At 39.9% G+C, this 24,478-nt stretch overlaps 1 protein-coding gene across 1 annotated transcript in view; it reads right to left on the reverse strand.

Annotated features, from left to right (window-relative positions):
• The window catches only part of LOC124403078 (cadherin-18-like), a 50,886-nt gene extending 26,668 nt beyond the window's left edge, over positions 1-24,218 (reverse strand). Inside the window, exons 1-2 of the mRNA XM_046876657.1 lie at positions 24,082-24,218; positions 11,194-11,738 (exon numbers count right to left, since the gene is read on the reverse strand). Of these exons, the coding sequence (XP_046732613.1) occupies positions 11,194-11,514 (321 nt within the window). The 5' untranslated portion in view covers positions 11,515-11,738; positions 24,082-24,218. The remainder of the gene's footprint in view (positions 1-11,193; positions 11,739-24,081) is intronic.
• Positions 24,219-24,478: the final 260 nt, after the last annotated feature.

A 24,478-nucleotide genomic window follows, 5' to 3' on the forward strand; every position in this document is an offset into this window, starting at 1 on the left:
AGTGCCTGTGGAATGAGCAGCTTGTCTTTTTGGAAAGGCTCCATCAATGCTGCATGCTAGATACAGGTTTTAGCTTCCATCAAGAAAACGTCTTTTTGTTAGTGAAGGGCTTGCACTGAACGTATTCTCATCACAACGATCTGCGCTACTGTCAGAGTTAAAGAAAACCAATCAGCTCCTTCTAACCAATCAGAATCCAGGATTCACACGAAAACTCTGCATATTCACACACGGTTTGTTTATTTTATTATCTCCTCTGATCTTCAGAAAGCTGTCCATGAAAATAAATAAATAAAGAACTGAGACGATGATGACTGACGCTGATGTTAATCCTCCACATGCTCCAGCTTGTGCGTGAAGTCTGACGTTACGTGAAAACCTTTTTGTCACGGATTTGTTAAATTATAAAAGAAATGCTCGAGGGAACAGTAGCAGCCGCTGTACTCAAACCTCCCTTTCTTTTAAACAGAAATCTTTACACAATACCGAGCGATTATTCCTCATTTAGCACGATGTGAACTGAGCTGGCTTTCTGAGAAAACTCTTACACACTGCTTTTACCCGCGTTCGCATGCTTTAATTGCTGTTAATTGAGTAAGATAAGTGTGTAGCGCCGCTGATTTACGATGCCGGGGCTCCGGGAATAAAACCGTAACCAAAAAAACGACTGAAAATGTGCAAGCTGGAGCAGAACATTTCTGTTTCACTTCTCCATTCAGTTCAGACACAGAACTTACACATGGTTTTTATATCACATGTCTGAACATAAATTATTTTCTTTTTCATGAATCATGCAAAGTAGTGATGTAGGTGAGGTGAGGAGGCCTGGGGTGCGTTCAGCAGTCAGCCTTCACATTCATTCATGTTCAATAGGGTTTAATAGCAGGAGATCTTCCCTCCAACCAATGGAAAGCCATGGAACAGGTTTGGAGGGAAAATTTCATGCTGCATCCAAAGACAAAATATAATTGTATATCTCCAAAGAACCACTTATGACTGGGGAAAAAAACATGTATAATATATATATACAAATACCTACTAATTGTCTAATACATTTACATTATTAAATACAAACTTATTTATTTATTTATTTTAAAAAAATTTCAGCGCAAAGAGACACAACATCTGTTTATACATTTGATACAAGACCTCTGACTTAAATATACTCCCTAATCAGAGGGGAAAAGAAAGAAAGAAAGAAAGAAAGGAAGAAAGAAAGAAAGAAAGAAAGAAAGAAAGAAAGAAAGAAAGAAAGAAAGATCAGCAAGTTCTTCATGGCAATAACAGATCAAAATATCTCTTAAAATTATCTTTCAATTCTACAGAAACTATTTACAAAAGAAAAGGAATTTGGACGGAATCTCTAAAAAACTAAACATAAAATATTGATTCTATAAAAAAAAAAAAAAAAAAACCTGATTTGGTTCAATAGGAGTCTTATATTTAATCCATTTAGACCAAAAGTCAACCAATACAACTTTATTGTTATTCACACAAAATGTAATTTTCTCCGCAGTAAATATACTTTTCACAACTTCAATCCAATCCTGTATTTGTGGCGGAATAGATTTATAATCTAATCTAATGTATCTATCTAATCTATAATCCAGCATCTAGTAACAACTTTTTTACTTGAAGCAAGAATTCTTCTGTACACATGAACGTTCTGTACGTTCTTCTTTCCCAGAAATCATATAAAGTACTTCAAAGCTGAAGTCAACTGAAATGTTAAAAATCTTTTCTAATACATTATTTATATCTTTCCAAAACCCCCTGATATCAGGGCATCCACAAAATATGTGAAAGTGGTTTGCATCTTGTGAGCCACAACGTCTCCAACAATTTGAGTTGCATAGAAATGTTTATTTTTTTCTGTTTCAGAGTAAAGTAAACCCGAACAGTATTCCCAATGATTTCCAGATTTTCTATAATATGCTCTTTTTATGTCACACTACATAAAGTGATAAATAAATAAAACATTCAGTGTTACGATGTCATGGCAACAGACCGAAGGACGGAGAAGTGACGACCCGACGTTAAACTTTTTATCCATTTAAAGTTACACTGAATGTCCTTAAAACGGGTTTTAAACATCTATTCTTACTTCTGTTACAGTCGTTCCTTAAATTCTTTCTTTCTCATAAAAAATTGCTTGTATTTGTATGTTAAATATCAGAATAAATACAGTTTAATCTCTGACTGTTACCGAACACTAACACTGGAGACTCCTTCCTTTTAATTATTAAATAAACGTCTCCTTACAGAAAACTTACATACAAATGTAAAGTACTATATTTGTTGCTATTGAAATGCAAACATATAAACCTGCACTACAGTCATCAACAGCTTCTGACCAATCAGGATTGAGCTCTGAATATAAACAGGATCCACTGGATATTCCTGTGTGTGGTTTCTTTTTAAATCTTAGTAGCAATTTTTGTTCCACCAACTTTCTCCATCCAAATGCTCTCGCTTTTAAATTTCCTCTCACAATTCCACCAGCGTTAGCGTTTTTTTGGTGGAACAGTGAGTGCAGACACTCGGCTCCTGTGACATTTGGAGGAGAAAACCGTTGGTGCCCAGCTGAATAAAAGTAGAGCTGAATATGAAACACGAGCGACGAGGGAAAGGAGCGTGGACCGATTTACGCCGTCGTCATCTCACCGCCGAGACGCGTTATATTTCCCAAAACGCTAAACATGGAACTGCTTTAATCACCACTGCTCCAAGTTCACCCAAAGTGGTGTTGAGAGAAATACAGGTCAGAGCACAGAATACAAACTATATATATATAAATATAGTCTTTCATCTTCCTTTTATTTCTATGCAACAACTCTGAAAAAACAGTAATTGGACAGATAATGAGTGGACGAAAGTTCTGTGAAAGCTGTTCTTCATGCTAAGGAAAATGTTTCTATGAAAATAAAGTGGAACATCTGGACATTTCTAGATTTAGTTTGGTCAAAGTAAATCTTTATACCGTTATATTACTTTGTTTGTTGGATAGAAACAAAAGGAACATTAAACACTTCTTAATTATAGGAACAGAAGTTTGTAGACACCTGACTATAAGATTGTTGTGTACTTTTAAAACATCCCATTCCACATTTAGTCTCCATTTGCTGTTATAATAACCTCCACTCTTCTGGGAAGATGTTCCACTAGATTTTGTGGAGATTTGTGCAGATTCATTCAGCCGTAAAGTCAGGTAGTGATGAGAAGGTGAGGAGGCCTGGGGTGCAGTCAGCGTTCACATTCATCCCCAAGACGTTCAGTACGGCTCTGTAGCAGGAGATCTTCCACTCCAAGCCATGGAAAGCATAGGAAATCTTCATGGAGCTGGAGAAAGCACAGCTGGTTGCGCTCCTGTGAGCCATGAACTATGCTTTGCTGTACAGATTTTTCTTTTGTCTAAATGAGAATTTGATTTTAATATGACGTTGTGTACGCTGATATACGACCCTTGTTTACTTGTTTATCTCCCGTCTCTTATATGCAAATCCATTTGCATAAATCCAGATTCATTTTATTCAACATCAGACAGAAACTTATTACTGTGATGGTGACATTAGAGAAACACACAGCCTGTGGCCTGCAACAGTGTGTGTGTGTGTGTGTGTGTGTGTGTGTGTGTGTGTGTGTGTGTGAAAGTGCCATTTGCATTTCTTTTGCCTTTATCCACTTCCTCATCAGTAATAAGTGGTTATGAATCTTTTATGCAGATTGTAAACGAGTAATAACACGCCTCTCTTCTGCGTCTCCACGCGAGAAAATCGAGCAGCCGAGATTTTTCAAATATCCGCCGATCCGTAACGACAGAGCGTCAACGCACAAAATTCTGCAACAATCTATAATTACAGTAAACACATTTACAGCTAAGCAGCTCCGTGCCAACAACAAGCCCGAGGGCAAACAGGAAGCTGAGAGGAAGAGTGAAGCGCTCCAGAGACGTGATCATTTTCAGGTTACTTATCAGATGATCCATGCTGCCGTTTCATTCGCTAATCATCGCTACAGAGGGCGCGGAACGATCTCGATCCAAACAAGCCGAATAAAACAATCTGCCTGAGCAAGGGGGAAAAACAATATAATAACTTGCCATGCTGAACAGGCTGATATTAAAACAACACACACACACACACACACACACACGCACACACACACACACACACACGGACACAGACAGAGTGCATCTGTAGAACTTGGCTACTCCTAAATTCTCACAACGGAGAGCAATTAGTCAGGACGACATTGACCTTCTAAAGTTCCTCCCTGTGGCAACGAGGAACATTCACCTTCACGCAGACGTGTGTGAGGTCAACGCTTTCCCTGCCTTCTCTTTCCTCCTGCAGATCCCACACGGTGCACAGGGAATAGTAAAGCATTTCACACACACACACACACACACACACACACACACACACACACACCAAAAACTGGAACATGTGCAGAAAATAAGGGTGACTTGTACACAAACCGCGAGTCGCCTCTTTACGACCCCAGGCGTCGCCTTTGGATCTGATGTGAGGTAACAGATTCTGTCACGTCCCTCATGGAGAAAACGTGTGAGAGTGGGGTAATAATACCAGATGTCTTCCTCATGTGTTTCTGATCATGTGAGTGATATGTGACGATTGTGTAAAATAAACATGTGAATGTGTATTTCAATATTTGTACAGTGAACACGTGTAAACACGTGATCTGTAAAAAATGTGCGATCACGCGTGAGAAAATGTGTCCGATGATGAAAAATAAAAAAATTAAACGATGGCATTATGTGAAGACGAGTGTGAATGATTGAATCATGTAAAATAAGGAAGTTAATCATGTGTAATAAATAGATGAATAATTAATGACTGACTGACTGAATAAATAAATAAATTATTAAATAAATTATTAATAATTGAACAAATAGATCAATGAATGAACAAATGAATGAAGAAAATACATTATTATTTATTTAATTAATTAATATATGAATGAATAAAAGAACAAACAAATGAATAAACTAATTAATTATTAATAAAAAAAGTATTAATACCTGAATGAATGAATAATAAACAAATTAATACATTAATAAATGAATAAATTAATGAATTAATAAATGAATAAATTAATGAATGACAGGTTATAAATGATTTGGGTGATGTATAAAATAATGTTATATATATTTTCGATATAATGATTCATTGTAAATAAACAAATAAACTTTAAAATCATGTGATATGTGAATTGTTCGGAACAATAATAAATGAATAAGTGACACAAAAATAACAAGTTATAAAAATATCTGAAATATGTAGAAAAAAATCAAAAGATTAATAAAAAAATAATCTTACAGGTAAAAATCATGTGGAAAAGTGAAAGATCTGAGTCTGAAAATCGCACCAGGAAATTTAACATAAAAATCTAAAGAAAGAAATAAGTTTCGTATTCAACAAATTGTCTCCTTAAGCAAATACATTATTAAAGTTTCATAAACATGAAATTAATCATCTAATGAGAACAAAATCATGTTTACCATAGGAACAGGTGACTAATTATTAAATCATAATTACATAAAAACATAATAGCTTCTATGTGCAGTCATCAGTTTCAGTGTTAATGATTGGAAAATAATGTTTTTTTCTGTAGAATTGTAGAATTGTTGTGCTGTGAATGTAAACCAGTGATGTGTAGGAATGTAATTAAATCCACCCTTCGCTAATCAATGTTTAATATAGCATTTGAGCATTCTCCATTTTCACTGTATAAATGTATTTACAGAGACACATAGAAGTGCATTTTTAGCACTGTGTGTGTGTGTGTGTGTGAGTGTGTGAAACTGAAACTGTTGTAATGATATAACAATCGTCTTTTTAACGAGTCCTCACTTGGCTAGAAACATCGATCCCGTCCTGACAGTTCCCGTTAAACTCCGTATCAATATTCATAGCGTGCGCTGAGGAACTTCAAGGATCCGAGTGTTTCCTTTCATCAACCTCTTTTTCTTCTCAAACAAGAAACAGAGTGCCGTCCAAGAACCTGAGCTCTGGCTACTGCGATAAGAGGCAGGAGAAAGGAAACGCTTCAATTATCCTCTACCCCGTCCACACCACAAAAGCCTCCTGATTAGATCAAGATTCGGATGCTGGATCCGCTGACCGCAAATTACAGCGCCGTCTGGCACGAAAGGTCAATTTTACACTGACGCGAGACGCCGAGCTGGAAGGCGCGGACATCGCTGATAGCAGGGAGAAAAAAGGGTGTGCGGTTTCGAAGAATTTTTATCTGGGCTTCAGACTTCAGCCTCAGTGGTTGATTGCCATCTCTCAGGTGGTGAGAACAACCTGCAGCACATCTTCCTCCTCTTCACATGTCCAATTCACATCTAATGTATGTGGATTATATGATGGTGTAACATGCCACGTGTACTGTTTGTTGCTAAATACTGTGACAGCCACGCCTCCTTTACTGTGACTAACACAGAGGCCACAACTCCTTATTAATGGACTCAGAGGCCACACCTCCCTCACTGTAACTGACACAGAAGTCAGACCTCATTCACTGTGATTGACAGAAGCCACACCTCCTCCACTCTGACTGACACAGAAGCCACACCTCCTTAATTGTGACTGACACAGAAGCCACACCTTCATTACTGTGACTGACACAAAAAACACACATCCTTCACTGTGACTGACACAAAAAACACACCTACTTCACTGTGACTGACACAGAAGCCACACCTTCTTTACTGTGATTGACAGAAGCCACACCTCCTTCATTGTGACTGACACAGAAGCCACACCTCCTTCACTGTAAATTACACAGAAGACACACTTCCTTCATTATGACTGACACACAAGCCACACCTCCTTCATTGTGACTGACACAGAAGCCACACCTCCTTCACTGTAAATTACACATAAGCCACACCTCCTTAACTGTAACTGACACAGAAGCCACACCTCCTTCATTGTAAGGAAAAACATAGGCCACATCTAATTAATTGTGATTGACACCGAAGCCACACCCACATGATATTGACCTACACACAGAAGCCACACCTCTTTTACTTGGATGAACAGGTACAGAGGCCACGCCTCCTTCATTTGCATATATTACGTATATATAACGTGACGAACTCTGAGATTGTGATTAACCCGGGGAAAACACTGTTACTGTCACCATCGTGTATTTCATGTAACAGGAAGTGACGAATTCTGAACAGGAAGTGATGCTGTTTCGAGGAAAATGTTTGCTGCAACAATTAATTTTTCTTCTTTTACCCTAAACATTTGTTACGTTTTTCAATCCCTGTAATGTTTCTAACGAACTCTGATGCCTGACCCTAAATCGGCTACGGTGTGGAAAAGTCACGCAGCGACGCTCACACTTTATCCATCACGTGTTTGATTTAGAAGTAATGCAGAAATGTCACTAATTGGCAGACGGAACATGGACATCTGTGCGATCTGGACTCGATAAGTGAAAACACGAGAATCATTTGAGCTGAAGCAGATGGTCAGTGAGCTGCTGCTGTTATGCTGAGATGAAAATTAGAGCAGAATCTTTTTCTCTCGTTTTTTTTTTCACCTCAGCTGCAGCTCTTCAGCGCAAACCGGCTTTCTTTCTGGCCTTATTCGCTCGCTCGAGCTGCCAGACTGTTACCAAGGAGATTCAATCGAGAGAAACGCAGCATATTGCTAAGAGCAAAGCTTAAGCAGTTTGTTTCTGTGTGCACGCGAGTGCCAATAAGATGAAAAGGCGATCTATTTGTTAACGTCTTTGCCGTACAGGAAATTGTGGAAACGTGAAAACAAATTCACCCGCGTTCTTCTTTTCTTTTTTTTGTTAAGAACGAGCGAGAAAACGCAGCTAAAATCGGAGTTGGACGGCTTCCACGGCGCGCGCCGCTGCGGCTCGGGTGATGGAGTAGAAATCAAAGGCCTGACAGAGCGAGTCCCTCAGGAGCGTTAGTGTTACTCTGCCCTTGAGCAAGGCACTTAGCCGACAATCCCACCGCACACACTCGCTAACAAACGCGTAGCGCAGACAGCTTGCTGATAACAGTGTTGGATCACGTCGCACACGTGTGTGTGTGTTTTTATCTTTTCAGGTTGAAGCACTGAACAAATAATCTAACAGGAAGCTCTTCCTGTAACCCAGTGTCTGCTATCTCACACGCGCCTCGTCATTTACTAAATCACAGCTGATGTTACAGCAGGAAGTGAATATTTTAAACACGTGTGTATGTGTGTGTGTGTGTGTGTTTATCACATCCTCCTACACATATCCGTGAGAGATTTCTGGAAAAGATAAAGTGGAATTAAAAAATATGATAAATTATTCATGATGGGTTTTTTTCAGCGATGAATAAATAATGAGCCGGTTTCTGTAGAGTTTTAAAAATGTTAAGGGTTTAAAATGATACGATTAAAAACATCTGATGTGACAAAAATATATAAATAAAGCAGAGGCCACGCCTTTTTTTCAGAGAATGACAAATACAAAAGCCACGCCTCCTTTATTGTGACTGACACCGTAGCCACACCCCCTTTGTCATGACATCACAATGCCGTTATGTCTCATTGAAATGAAGTAGATGTCATGAAAGTCATCATTGTTCGATTTTGTCTTCATTTTCATTTTTCGAGAAAAGGAGAGCTGCTCTAACATCAGGCATGAACAGCAAGTCACTTGTTCCATGGATGTTCCTTAAAATTAACGCAACTCCAAATGGGTAAAATGAATGTTTCCCTAATGACTCGTCCCCTGCTGGTCCTCAGGACAGAGATGTTCCTGCTCAGCCGTGTCTGAAAATAAAGCGTGAGAGCTCCAGACAGCTGGCTGCACTTTATCTGCAGCTCTTTCTGCCATGTTTTGATGATTCTCTCGGTGTTCGGCGTCTAACCTACAAAACAAGACTCCCGAGACAATTTCTCGTTTTTGACGTGACACACTTTCATGCCGACATCTTCGATTTGAGGTCAGACGTGTTTTTAGCGCATACCCAACCCTCGTCTGGTAGCCCTGTCTCGTCTCGTCTCAGTCTGTCTGTTCCTGAGACCACTGAGGTGTTTGTGTGTGTGTGTGTGTGTGTGTGTGTGTGTGTGTGTGTGTGCCATTTGATTGATTGAAGACAGAAACAAGGCGGAGACTCGGACCTTTACACTGCGTGGTCTCTGAGGTTTTGTCTTTCCGTATCGGTGTAGATACATCTACATCTCAGTGGCTTCTTTTTTCACATCTCTGTCTCTGTTGCTCTGATCTAAATATCCATCTATCCATCTTTATCTCCATCTCTCTATCTATCTCTCCATCTCCATCTATCCATCTTTATCTCCATCTCCATCTCTATATCCATCTCTATCTCTATCTATCCATCTCTATTTCCATCTCTCCATCTTTATATCCATCCCTTTCTCCATCTCTATCTCTCCATCTTTATCTCCATCTCCATCTCCCCATCTCTATATCCATCTCTCCATCTCTCCATATCTATCTCTCCATCTATCTATCTATCTATCTATCTATCGATCTATCGATCTATCTATCTATCTATCTATCTATCTATCTATCTATCTATCTATCTATCTCTATATCCACCTCCATCTATCCATCTCTGAATCAATGACTTCTTCGTTATCTCCATCTCTCCATCTTTTCATCTCTATCTCCATCTTTCTCTCCATCTCTATTCCTGTCCTCTCTTATGGCTTTTAAAAAGCAGACAGTGATCCATATGAATTTCTCAGAGAGAAGCTGAATGCTGAATGGTGAAGCCACTGATGGATCCTGCGCTGATGACTAATCAGTAATCTCACATGCAGGTTGTTCAACATCCCACAAACCCAAATCTAAATAAATGAGGTCATCTATTTTAACTACTTAACATTTTTGAGCAAGAAAAAAAAAATATGAACACAACCTTCTAAAAAATAAAAATGTATGTGAATATTTTTGGTAAAGGTTATAAACAGCAGCATGCAAAACAACCTGAGTGGCGAGTTCCTCATAAATCACCAGGCTCGGGCTGAAAATCTACCAGCGTCCTTCTTTTAATTATCACAGCGGGATTCGTTGTTATGTACAAGCTTTTTATGAGCCAGCGAGAGAAATAAACAAATTAAAATGACCAGATTTGTTATCTCCACTCATAACCTCCTGTTTTGTGGTGTACACAAAAAAAAACTAATGACCCAATTTTCTGAAAAAATGTCGAATATAGTGTAATGTACGAGAGAAAAAAAACACAAAACACGCTGTTAAAAAAACAGGAATTAATCTCCAAGCGTGTTTTTACTCTCCTGTTCCAGGACAAGGACATTAGCGAGAGTCAACGGAAATATAACCAGCACTCCGTAAGAAGCTTCACGTCAACACACAGGCAAAGACGCTGCATTATAATGAGTTCGGAAAAAAAAATGGGAACATGTAAAAATATCCTCAGTGACATTAAGGGCAGTTCACTTACAAAAAAAAACAGATGTTTGAGCTTGATCCAGCTGTGTCTGCATCAGGATGTAATACAGCAAACAGCACTGAACAATACGGAATCAATATACTGTATATACGAACGAGTTACGATCCGAACGAGCGTTCGTACCATGAATCCATCTCATAATGATGTAAGAGCTAAAAATAACTATCAAATAAACAATTTAATATATAAAAAAATCTAAATACTGTATACAATATTTTGTGTTAAGTACCGTAATTTCCGGACTATAAAATGAATGTTATGAATATTTTTATTTTGAACATAAATAAGCCGCATCAGTCTACAGTGATGAACGTTATACAGGCTTTAACGAAAGACACGTTACACGCGATGTAACGGGTTAAATATGTTGCGCTTCCTTTAGGAGCATTGCGGTACTACTGCATGTGTGGAGACTGAGGAATATGTCCTTATTATTTTCTGATGTTCATTTTTAAGTTTCTTTGACTAACCCGTAACGCTGTTGCCAAGAAAAATTAAAAATTAAATACAATGATACAATACCAAATCAAAACTATCACAAAAATAAAACAAGAAAAATAATGAAATAATGGGACATTGTTTGCTGTGAAATGTTTGTGGACACCCATTTGACCACCATAAGATTGGTATGTTCTCTTTCAACTTCCCATTCCACATTTAGTCCATGTTAAAATCAACCTCCATCTTCTTGGAAAACGTCCCACTAGATTTTGGAGTGCTCTTACCTTTCCGACATATTGTGGCTCCGGTCCAATGTGCTCCTCTAAAACATAGAACTGATTCCACACCCAACCTCTCTTGGGCCGGTGATGGGGGTCCTTCCCTCCCTCGGGAAGTCTAGTCCGATTCTGAGTGTGTGTGTTTAGGAAAGAGCCCACAGGAAGTCTGGTTCGGTTGTGAGTGTGTGTGTTTAGTACAGAACCCACAGGAAGTCTGGTTCGGTTGTGAGTGTGTGTGTTTAAGCCCAGGCCTGATGTAGACGGGCTGGCGAGGCTCCTCTGGAGCGCAAACAGGCCCAGCAGCAGAGAGCTTAAACAGGCTCTCATGTTAAAGAGAGGCCTGAGGACGGAGATCAGGCCCGGCAAGCCGGCTCAGCGCACCAACGTCCATCTTTATGCGTCAAACCCATCCTCGCGATCGAAACCCAGCTCACCGCAGAAAGCCGACGCCGTATTCACATCCTGGACAGACGGCTGGGAGCTGTGCAGGTCACAGCTCGTTGGAGAGAAGGATTCCACCCAGGGATCTCTACAGGCACACCATCAAACATCTGTGGGAAGACAGAAAGAGCAAATCAACCGCTTGTGCTTTCAGCAAATTAAACAGGGACGATGGACAGTTCTGCTGAACGATAGAAGGATGAGATGGTTTTCTGGTAAATCTTATTCAAACAGTGGTTCGGATTCGCACACAGTTCACACCCATTTCTTCAAGCAGATAAAGTAACAGATAAGATTATAAGCATTAACATAATTACCAGGAAGCACCAGGGAAAGGGTCGATTACTGGGAATACGCAGGTTAGACAACCGGATAGTGAGTGAGCCAGAAGAAGAAGATGATGAATGACTGCTGAGGAGTGGGGAGGAAAGAGGAAGGTGAAAAGGCAATAAGGATTGAGTTAGTTTAGAGAGGTATGAAGGAGAGGAGGATCCTGAATTGAATTGGCACATTGTTTGGGGAGGTTTGACAAGGTCTTGGCATCAGGTGTTGGGAAGAAGCACATGCTGTCAGGGGTCTATGATAAATATCGTCATTATTTCAGTTTTGACGATGTGCGATTTGACAATATCGAGTAAATCGCAATAAACCAAACAAAACACACCTGCAGAGTTCACACGTACGTCACGTGATAAAGTCTATTAGGGTAGACGAGTGCATGTGCGCATTAAGTGTGTTTTTTCAATTTTTTCAATAATCTTGAATATCAGTATTCAATGTTTTATGTTTCTTCTTCTTCTTCTTCTTTCGGGTGCTCCCATTAGGGGGCGCCACAGTCGATCATCCGTTTCCATACCCCCCTGTCCTCTACATCTGCCTCTTTCACACCAACTACCTGCATGTCTTCCCTCACCACATCCATAAACCTGCTCCTTGGTCTTCCTCTTTTCCTCCTTCCTGGTGTCTCCATCCTCAGCAATCGTCTACCAATATAACTCATGTCCCTCCTCTGCACATGTCCAAACCATCTCAATCTCACCTCCCTCACCTTGTCTCCAAAACATCCAACATGCACTGTCCCTCTAATAAACTCATTTCTAATTCTGTCCATCCTCATCACTCCCAATGAACATCTCAACATCTTCAGCTCTGCTAAATATCAAAACATTATTTGTGCGTTTTCTAACTGCACTTAAAAGCTTCTGTTTTCTTTGCATTGCAAAGATTCATTTTGTTGATACTGATATTATTTTTGTCGATATTGCACACCTCTAAACTTGTATTAAAATAGTTTGCGAGTGATTTTATTTTACTGAATTCCCCTTAGCAATCCTCAGCTGTTATTCTTTTTTTTTTGGAGAATCTACAACACTACTCCATTTATTGAGTTTCGGTCTATAACAACAAAACTAAAAAACACTTTAAGGAACATCCCCGCCGTCCACCGGCGTCTCTAAACAACAGTGTCAGGAGGTACCCGTGCGGATTTCATTTCCTTCTAGCTGTGATGTGCAGTAAGGTAGAGACTCTGTCTGAATAGTCTGAATCCATTTAACTGAGGCCCAGAATAATCTGCTGCTGGTTAGCCACCCAGTAAAACACCTAATGCATTTTTGATGGAACAGCTGTTCTACTATAATAGCAGGGATTGTATTTGGCAGGCCAAGACTCGCTTGTACAGCATGGCAGTGAGGCGTGAATTTTCAGGACTAATAGAAATATAGGGCTCAACTTAATAAATTCAGGTGGACAAGCTGTAAATCCACATCCTACATAGTGCACATATAGAAATCTTTCTGACCAGGATTTGATTGCTTATACAGTGATAGAGCGCAATACAGAGTGTGTTAGAGTTGTTCATTACTATCTTACGTAGTGCCTATGACCTGAATTCAAAGTAGGTAATATTGAATTGTCTGGAATTAGGAGCTACATAGAGCTTGTATAACACACTACATATAGTGGAAAGACAATAGTTTCCTGTACTATAGATCTTGGTGTGATGGTTAAGGGTGGACAAATTGGCATAAATATCAATGGTGTAACACAACAAATCACAGTCGGAATTGGGGATTCGTGTTCATCCAGCTACAAGAGCATTAGTGAGATTAGACAGTGATGTTTGGATGTTAAGGAGACTCAAGTTCCAGTTCTTCCTAAAGATGGTGAGACAGGTTGAGGTCAGAGGACTGTTCAGGACACTTTTTTTCACTCCAACCTTCTCACCAAAAACCATTAAAAAAACAATATATCTAAATGTATCTCCATTTCCAAATGCTAAACTTTTGTTCGAAATAAAACTCTAGATGCTTTCCTAACAAGATCTCTCATAATCTCCTTCACAGTTTCATCACAATCTTTACTTCAGAACCCCAAATCTACTGAAGGCATCTTGCTGCAGGATAGCGATCGTACCTTCCTTTCTGCAACTCTAGGTATATTTCAGGAGTTCATATCCAAAGAAATCCCAAGTGTTTACCTCAATATGAGAGGAATTGTGCTCCGTATGACGAAGTGACAGCTGATCGCTCTGTGTGTTGAGAGGGAGATCTGAGCACAACATGTGAAAGCAATTGTAGTCTCTCAGGAATAACAAGATGTCTGTTTTTCGGCAGTGTTTTCGTGAATGAGATCACCTGTCAGAAGACAAGCTCGGCAGATAAAAAAACCTTTTATGATGAGGTCTATCAGCCTACGTTATGATGAACATGAAGGCAATCTCTACTTTCATTCTTTCATTATTTGACATTCTCAGATGCAAAAAAAAAAAACGTGATTTGGAGATCTTTGGATGTTCATATGGGAAATGTTTTACCTAGAAATTGTTTACCTAGAAAAAACTTGAAAAAACTAGTGACCTTTGACAAAATTCTGACAAAACCAATAGCAGATGAATGACTAAAGTTAATGATAAAGCAGGACAACAGAGACAACAACAACAACAACAACAACAACAACAACAACAAAGCTTTAAAAAAATTTAATCAGGAGTCTATCACACTTGACTCATGCCAAAGACAAGTAGCCCCATAATAGACAACTGAGGCTCAACAATGTACATTTGTCTAGTGTTCAGTCCAGCAGCATGTATTGAGTGATTCTACATACACATTTGCTCAGCATTTGTTCATTTTCAACGAGTCTTTAATGTGACTCAGCAGAATGGGTCGTCTAAAAAAAAGATTCGTTAATTTTTCAACCGGACGCGCATTAGCAAAGCATCGCAAAATCGCGGCAGGTTGTGCAGAAAAAACAGAATTGAGTAGTTCATCTCATAATTCCTCTGGTCCGAACCGTTCGTTCTTTTGTCACGTGACTCCCATAGGTGCTATGCTATATATATATATATATATATATATATATATATATATATATATATATATATATATATATATATATATATACATTTATAGTCAAAGTTCATGTACAGTATGTAGACGTTTTGAAGGACCTGCTTATTGGAAATGTAATATTTTATTTGATTTCTGATTAAAGGAACGAAATGAACTAAATGACTTGAGATTTAGTGAGTGAGGTATAAAGAACCAGGTCTGTTTCTGAAGATCTCATACCTTTAACCAGAGGGCCAGGTGTTGGCAAAACCTTCAGCCCAAATACATGTAAAAAAAAACTCATTAAAAACATTGCATTACATATAAATTCCTTTTTTTGGTTGTTGCATGGAAAACAAGATCACTGTGGTGCACATGCATTTCTGTTGTATTGACTGTTGATTATCCACTCGATCCTATATATTACAATAGGAAGGATGCTGTAGATTAGAGATAAATGGTCTGCACTTATATTTTAACAATGTGGAAATGTATTATATTTCATTCCATTCATTTGCTCTAATACAGGATATTACAGGATATAAACGTTATTGTTTCCTGGTATAACTTGATCCTTGTAACCCTGTTATTAACTTAGCGTCATTAGGACATGTTGCAGTGCCTACATTTGACCTTTGAAGCTAAACGAAGCAGTGAAATGTAAAAAAAGAGCAAATTTGCAAAACAGCAATGTTTCATTATTTAGTCTCTCGATAATTAAAGTAATCAACAGAATTTAAAATGTATGCATTGAATCAGGACTTTGTGTAAAATATAGGTTGGAATTCTGCACAAACTACAGACCCTATGAACAAACTGCTACTACTCAGAAACCTAAGCAGTGAGAAAAAAACATATCTCGAGACCAGCAATCAGAACGGCAGAAATGTCAGACGCCGCGAGCTCAGCCCACGAAGTCACGCTAATCAGCGGCCGGGAGATGTATGGACACCACGCACTTAGCTGGCTTGATGACCCGTAAAATGAAGAGCTCTAAAACACAAAGCAATAATCAGGCCACTAAGTACATTGTTCACCACGTTCTGGTGAGCTCCAGAAGAATCAGCGATGTGGCAATCAGCCAGCGACATCAAAAAAGCCTCGAAATGGAAAATCATAGCACATTCATATTCATTCACCGGCTATTTTCAGGAAACACCATTAACATGAAGAATCGCAAAGGAACAGCACTGAAACCATTAGACGGCTCGGTGCAGATCACCAACCTGTTGGGTTGCTTTGTGCCAGTGACACACAAATGTCAGGTTTTTTCTTCACTTTAAAAAAAAAAATCTTCTCTCAGGATAATATCCATTGTTCAAGAGCGCTTTCACGTGTCAGTTCAACGCTGAGTCTGAATCGGGGTGAAATTGATTCTTTTGCTTTTATTCTTTTGATTCAACAAATGCAGAAACTCAAATGAACCAAAAAAAAAGGGCATTTAGACAAATGTTTTGTGAACAACACCTGTTTATATATTTATTTATTTTGTTTCACTGTTTCATATCTAAAGGCCACATGACATTTCTGCAGTATGACATCTCTATTCCTTAGCTCAATGTAGCAGCTCAGATTTAACAAGAAATGCCGTTACAACCTGGTTGATTTACTTCCTGAATGTGAGGAAAACCTTTTCCCATTGCAGTTCACCTGAAAGTGGAATGAGACCATTCAGGAATGAATGCTCTCCACTGACTGGAGAACCTTACTGAGCAAAAGAACACCCCAGGGTTCTATTCAAACAGCCTGTATGTTACAGAAAAATTCAATCCATCTCTATTCTTTTTGATTTGGTTTACCAAAATGCTTTGTTAAGCAACACAACACTTGTCTTAGTGCTACACACATTTTGAAAGCACAATTCCATTCTCTGGAATCTCTTGGTGCTGGGATTTTAACTCGTGACCTTTTGATCCAAAGTCCAATGCCTTACCCACTAAGATACCACCTCTCTAGCTAGCTAGCTCCACCAGCTAGTTCCTTCAGTTCACACTAAACCACACGATCCAGTTTGTAAAGAATCAGTACCGCTCTCGTTCAGACTCAACACCAATGCAAGCACGTGTTTTAAATGGGCGGGACTTCGATTGAACGAAAAACTATAAGAACAATTTGCATATAAGATTTGTTCACATTCACTCAATTTTTAGTATTTTACACAATCTAACTTGTACAGTATGTGAACTCATTACTTCCCGTATTGTCCTGAAAATAAGACGATGTTTTTTCATGGAAATGCATCTCAATAAACGACGTCATCTTATATTCGAGCTTAGATGTCAATAATAAGCACACACACAAAAATAGGTGGCGCCAAATACAAGAAAATGAGTTTGGTTGAAATCGGTTTAAAAGTCGGCTAAGTAAACCAGCTAATGACGCAAATTTTAAACTCATGGTGATAAATGCAGTCAGGTCATCTCGCATAGATTTTTGCCAATAGCCGATAGTTTTTCCAGGTCGCGCACGTTGCTGGCAATCGGCAAGTACGTTCCAACATAGCTATTTGTATCGGTAAAATTGTATTGGTTATTATTATTATTGTTAACATTATTAACATTATGGATATCAGATAATCTTAATGTCCAGCTGTATTATATTATGATAAAATTGAGTATATGTAGATTAGATCAGTGGTGGGGCGGAGCTAGATTGTGGACGAAGCATCCTAAAGTTAAAGGCATAATTAAAAACACCATTTTAGGTAAATCTTCAAGAAATAAAGCATAATACACTCTTCTGATACTGATTCTGATTTATCAACATTATATCCTGTATATAGTGTTGTATCATATTCTTTATTTTTTTTTGTGCTTCTAAAAAACACATAATCCATCCCTTCTCATCGCCCGTCATCCTCTGTTTACTCCGTCAGCCTTGTTTGTGTTGGGTGCTGAATGTCAGCGAGGCATCTGCCCTCTGTAATGGTTTGTATCCATAATCACTCCTTGTTCCATTCAAAGACCGGTTTGTTGCTTCTCATTAAAATGTATACTTGGAGTTCATTCTCGGCCCCCCCCACCTTCCTTCTCTCTCTCTCTCTCTCTCTCTCTCTCACATAATTCTGTCTTTGTCCCTCGTTCTTTGTGTAATGAGCTACCTGTTGGATTTGGATGCTTTGAGGACAGGCACAAGGACGAATACCTGTGAGATCGTTTTCTCTCAGTGCCAGACGCTTTGTGCTCTGTGTGTGTCTGCTTCGAGCTTTACTCATTACCGTGACACCGCTGCACATGCCATCGCTGGCGAAATGTCGAAACACGTCATCCGACTGTAAACGGAGGCGGTTAACAGGAATTACTTCAAAAAAAAAGTGAAATTAAAAATACTTTAAATGCTTTAAATACCTTAAACATGGCTGCTTATATTTTACACAACTCTGAAGTGCACTCGAAACTGAAGAAGCTCCTTAATCGCTCTTAATTTTTCTCTCTCTTGAAGTTAATAAGCCAATAATTAACACACACACACACACACACACACACACACACACACACACACACACACATATATATATACTATATATAGACGATACAACAAAGATGGTGGTGTGTGCACAACACGGGGCTCAGTGTCTCTCCAAATTTCACAATTTGTTAGTCATTTCTCTACTAATATATTCACTCAGCCCCTTTAAATCAATTTGCACAATTGCCACAATACCGGCACTTCTGGTCGACGCTCAACAGCATTCCCTTGCTGTGTACCTGCTCTATAAAGTTGTATCGATTCTATTTATTAGAGGTCGGCCAATTCATCATTTTTGCTGGAAATAAATACGTTATTTCAGGTCACGTCCTTTGCTGGAGCGGCTGAAAAGGTCTGCTGTAGCTAAGAGAGCGGCCTCTAGAGGTGAATAAGCGACACCACGTGCTGTTTGCTTTTACGCGCGAGACTGCGCACTGCACGGGGAGCGCTATATTATATTTACTAATTATAATTTATATACCTATGTTTATTATTATAATTTCTAGACATTACTAACACAAATATTAAGGCACACAATTGTATAGAATGCAGTTTCTCCAAATCTTTTCCAGCATGGCGACACACCCCTGTGCACAAAGTCAGCTGAGAAGGTTTACGGTTCTTCCTTTTTTGCTTTTCCACTGCCTGGAAGACATTATTTGTGTGGTGGTACAGTATATTCTCAGTTCTTTACATGTAGATGATCCTCTTCTACCAACACCAGATGACAGCAACGTCTGCATCACATCTGTACTGAAAATAAACCATCACACCAATTAAATATCTGCTGAATATATCTTATAGTGCTTTCTTTTTACTGATGGATGGAGTAAAAGGCTGTCAGTATATAATCCGCACATTAGCTGGGAAATAATAAAGTAATTAACATAACTCTAGATTCTAAACACCAAGCTGCTTGTGTTGAATATTTCTCCATAAAACCCACCAGAGGTTCGAAAAGGCCACATTCCCACATAACTTTCCTAATGTCATGTGTCTTGTGAAGTGAGACGTGTGTACTAAACATCTAATGCACACTTAGCACTCGTGTTCTCCCTCTAGGCTACGCCGAGCGTTGGACAGTGAGTTCGCTGAAAGAACGTATCTCCACACCTCTCCACACCTCTCCAGAACAAACAACGTGCTTCCGAACGCCGTTCCAGACAAGGTCTCAGGTTCTAACAGAACCCAGCGTGGGAGTCCAGTCTCACTGACACGTATTTTCATTAGCATGCAATGATTTCATTTCAATAAAATGAAACAGGACGGATTAAACAGATGGATAAAGAGAGGAAAAGCGGAAAGACCTTGAGAACGGGCAAGGCCAAAGTGATAAACAAAACAACAGCGTTCAAAAGATAGGAGGTTAATTACATTAGGATACAGCCTAGAACATAAACATCAAACTTTCCCAATAAAGAAAGACAGAAATATTCGAAAAAATAAACGACCATCAAACGAATCGAGTGAATGAGTGAAGCCTTGAACTCAATGTTCTACAAGTAGAGCTGAGGGATCTGGAGATACTGAGATTGTGATCAACAGTTTTTCTCCATCTTCTCCACAAACCTGGAGAAATTTGTATAAGACGTCTTTGGATGCATTTGGTAGCATAAAACTTTCCCTTCACTTGAACTAGGAGACCTGTTCCAGCATGACACAGCTCCTGTGCACAAATCCAGCTCCATAAAGATCTGCTTTACATGTGTTGGAAGATGTGGAAGATCTTCTGCTATAGAGCTCCAGCCCTTTTGAGGATGAATGTGAACACTGACTGCACCCCAGGGCCTCCTCACCTTCTCACCTACATCACTACATGACTTTAATAATACCCTTATAGCTGAACGAATCTCCAAAATCTAGTGAAACATCTTCCCAGAAGAGTGTGGGTGGATGGATGGATGGATGGATGGATGGATGGATGGATGGATGGATAGATAGATAGATAGATAGATAGATAGATAGATAGATAGATAGATAGATAGATAGATAGATAGATAGATAGATAGATAGCTTGAGTTTGACATAATTGCTACATTTTCATGAGAATGGCTCATTCCGTTGTATTTTTTCCACTTTCTGGACTGCGATTGGCGAAAACATCTGCCAGGGTGTGTGTACATTTTCAGCGCCCACAGTTGTGCCCAAGATCGCATGCGCATCGATTAATTACGACTCGATCTCAGAGCAAATCGTTTGGCAAATAGTTTGGGATGCGCATCAGCTGTTCACGGTATCCAGATGTTTTTGCTCTCAGTCATAAGTGAGCGGTGCTATGAAAGTGTCTAAGCTGTAAAGAAGTACAAATCTCCACAACACTCGTATAATATGTTTGAAAGTGCTCTGCAGCTTACTGGGTGGAATTCTGGGTAATTATTTGACACTGCTGCACCAGACACATGCTGCACCAGAGGTCTGGAATGTGTTTAAACTAAACAAACATAAGATGTAAAGCAAGAAGATGTTTCCAATAGTAACCAGAGTGGAAGCAGAGTAGATCGGTGCTGGGGGCGGAGCTAGATTGTGGGCGGAGCATCTTAAAGTCATAATTATATTTAAATTTATGGCATACGCCCTTATCCAAAGCGACTTACAACTGAGCAGGTGAGGGTTAAGGGTCATGCTCAAGGGACCCACAGTGGCAGTTTGGTGATGCTTGGATTTGAACCCAGGACCTTCAGATCTAGCTGGATAGACACACACGATCTGAGCTACCACCTCCCCTATAAACACAATTTTTTTTTCTTCTGTCATTTGCTCCATTCAACTATTCAATTAAATGAATGAATGCATTAAAACTCACGGCTTGACACTGGAGACTCCTTCCATTAATGTTAAAAGCGCTAAAACTCATCACGTTTTATTGTCAACACCTTCTGACCAATCAGAATCCAGATCACATCAGCGCTGGGTAATAATTCAATGCTTATAGATAAAACAAAAAAGAAGAACTGGAGTTTTTTTTTATTTCTCCAGGAATATAAATGACATGGTGAACATTATTAACCTCCAGCCGAGGGGTTAATGCTGAACAGTCCAAAGTGATTCACTAATGTGTTGAACTCGAACAATTAAATTGGAATAAATTACTGACCCTGAGATCAACTGCTCCACTGCAAACACCTGCTTTCTGTTAAAAAAGTCAATAAATCATTCTCCATTAGGGAGATTCCTCATTTCCATACTCAGCTCTTCTGTTTCGACCCCGACTTTATCCAGATCGAGACGGAATCACGGCCCACGGAGCCCAGAACTGAACAGTTAGAGGGTTAAGGGTCTGACTCAAGGGGCTAAGATCGGACCTGGAGGATTTCTACATCACAACCTTTAAGTCGCTCGTGCAGATTCGAAGCCGGTGCAGTTTTAATGCGAGTGTCTGGAGGTCGTGTAAACACTTCTGCATTAGTGGGATGAAGGACACGGTGTCAGTCGAAGGGCAGATCCCAGTTCTCCACTGCTTGAGAACATAAAGCTGTGCTGTACTTCAGAACTGATTAGATGTAGACACCTGCACCTAAACATCACTAGGGTCCTAATTAGACCTTAAACATCCTGGAGTCTTTTATACTCATGTCTATGCAGTGTGATGACAAATTCTCAGTACACAAAACATCCACACAGAACAGGAATGATGTTCAAGGACGGGATTCGTTTTCCACACAGAGGTGTGTGATGTAATCAGAACATCCCTGGAAATGTGGTTCTGCTCAGTGCAAGATGTGCCACTTCTTACTCTTTTCATCTCAAACGTATCAGAGAAGCCATGCTGGGTATGTTCTCACACGTGGCACAAGTACAGCTTACAGACACCTGGTCATGTGACCTGATAATTATGTAGTGCAATTTGCATGACCACGCCCACAGCATCAAGGATAAAGCCATGAGTCATCATAAATATTAGACTGAAGACTTTCTTTCAAACTTTCCTAAATTATAAAATAAAGAAATTTTATTCTGTTTTGCAAAATGTAAAAAAATGTAGTAGGTGAATTTTCCCAGTGTTTCTGCACTGAATACAAAAGATAAACAAAAACAAATGCGTCCATACCGTCGTTTTGTTTCCCAAAAGTTGCTCATACACACACAAACGTCTGAAAACGTTTACGTTCCTGTACTGAGGAAAAGCACGAGAATAAGTACGACGCTTCGACCTGCGTCATTTCCGCCTGCTGTTTCTTTACTTTTCGACTCTTTGAAACTTCATGCCAGACTAAAAATGCGTCACTATTTTCCAAATCCTCCATTTTTACAGTCCACACTGCGACGTGAACACCGTTTTCAAAAAGCTACATTTCTGTTGACTGTGAAAAACACGGTGTCTCAGTGTAGACAGAAGGAGTATTAGTGTGGACATGGTAAACATCTGGACTTGTCTGGCATCTCTTTACAGTTTCTCAAGCATTCATCTTTTATATAAATAATTTGTAATCAGTATTGCCGTGTGTGTGTGTGTGTGTGTGTGTGTGTGTGTGTGTGTGTGTGTGTGTGGGTGGAATATAGTAAAACCGCGATATGTTCTAGATGCTCTTCTTAACCGTCACATCGATCAGTCTGATCCTGTCAGCTTAATGCAGCACTGCTGTGTATTTTTAGGGTGTGTGCTGTTTTACTCTGAACAATCTGTCAGTCACACACACACACACACACACACACACACACACAGAACACGAGCTCTTTCTGCGCTTTTATGGTCGTCAATCAAGTGATCACGTGACACGTCATCCGTTCACGCAGATAAATGTATATATTGTTATTTTTTACACAATGTGCAGAAACTCGCATCCTGCACGTGCGCTCCTCTGCTTCCTCCCCTTCCTCCGTTTTCTTCCCTTTTTTTTTTTTTTGGAAGTCGGAGCTTAGTTTACAGTATTATCTGGATCATGGAGATGGACTTCAGAGAGGCTCTTAGGTGCTGTTTTGGCACCTCGACATAACCGCGGCTTGAAAGCAGTAATAAACGGGGCGGAAAGAAAAGAAATCAATGCATCGCACCCAGACGGTATCTGATCACCAGCATAACTTCACTTCATTTAGAAAAAAAAGAAACGCATCAGACACCTGGGAGACAGATCTGCCTCTCCCCCCACCCCACCCCCCCAAACACCCCCAATACACCCCTCCCCATCAGGAGCAACATGCGGTCGCACAGTTTATAGGCATGTAACACACACACACACGCTCGCGCACGCGCGCGTATACGCGAATTTGCATGCACGCATAAATTTTTTTTTTGGTAACCAAAAAGACATTTGAATCATCTCAGAAGGCCTCGGGGATGAGCTTCATGATTCTCACAGCAGCAGCTGGACACCAGAAGCAAAGTATTTATTTATTTATTAAAATTTAATTTGATTTAATTATTTTTTCTCCAGCGCCGTCCTGCAGAAACCCGCGGCCAGAGAAAGTGTGGGATGAAGATGAAGATGAAGATGAAGGTGATGGTGATGGTATTGATGATGGTGGTGATTATGATGATGATCAATATGCACGCGCATCTTTATTCCTCTACATAACAGACTCTACCCACACACACACACACTCACACACACAGCGCCAGCAGCCGTTTGCACACTTTCCTCGTCTCGAGCGTTCGTTACCCCGCGCGCGCACAAAACAGAAACGCAAGACAAGATACTGTAGTGTCGCTTCTTACCTCGCGCTTCTGCCTCTACACCTGCAAAAGGTGTGTAACCGGGTTACCTCCACATCTTAGGTGCGCGCGCGCGTGTGTGTGTGTGTGTGTTCACAGTCCACTCCACTCTCGCTGCCAAAATCTGCCAACCAGTCGCGGCTCGGGAAAGGAGATCTGATTGGCCGGATGCGCGCGCGCGTGCACAAGCATCTCTCTCTCTCTCTCTCTCTCTCTCTCTCTCTCTCACACACACACTCACTGTCACTCTCTCACGTGCATGCGCACAGTCAGCGTCTCACATTTCATACTCTCTCTTTCTCTCTTCACCTTCAGCCCTCATCCTTCTTTTTACGTCAACCGTAAACCTCTCTCTCTCTCTCTCTCTCTCTTTCTCACTGTCTGTCTCTCTGTCTCTCTC

The sequence above is a fragment of the Silurus meridionalis genome, chromosome 20 (assembly GCF_014805685.1).
Source record: "Silurus meridionalis isolate SWU-2019-XX chromosome 20, ASM1480568v1, whole genome shotgun sequence".
In the NCBI taxonomy this organism is placed as follows: domain Eukaryota; kingdom Metazoa; phylum Chordata; class Actinopteri; order Siluriformes; family Siluridae; genus Silurus; species Silurus meridionalis.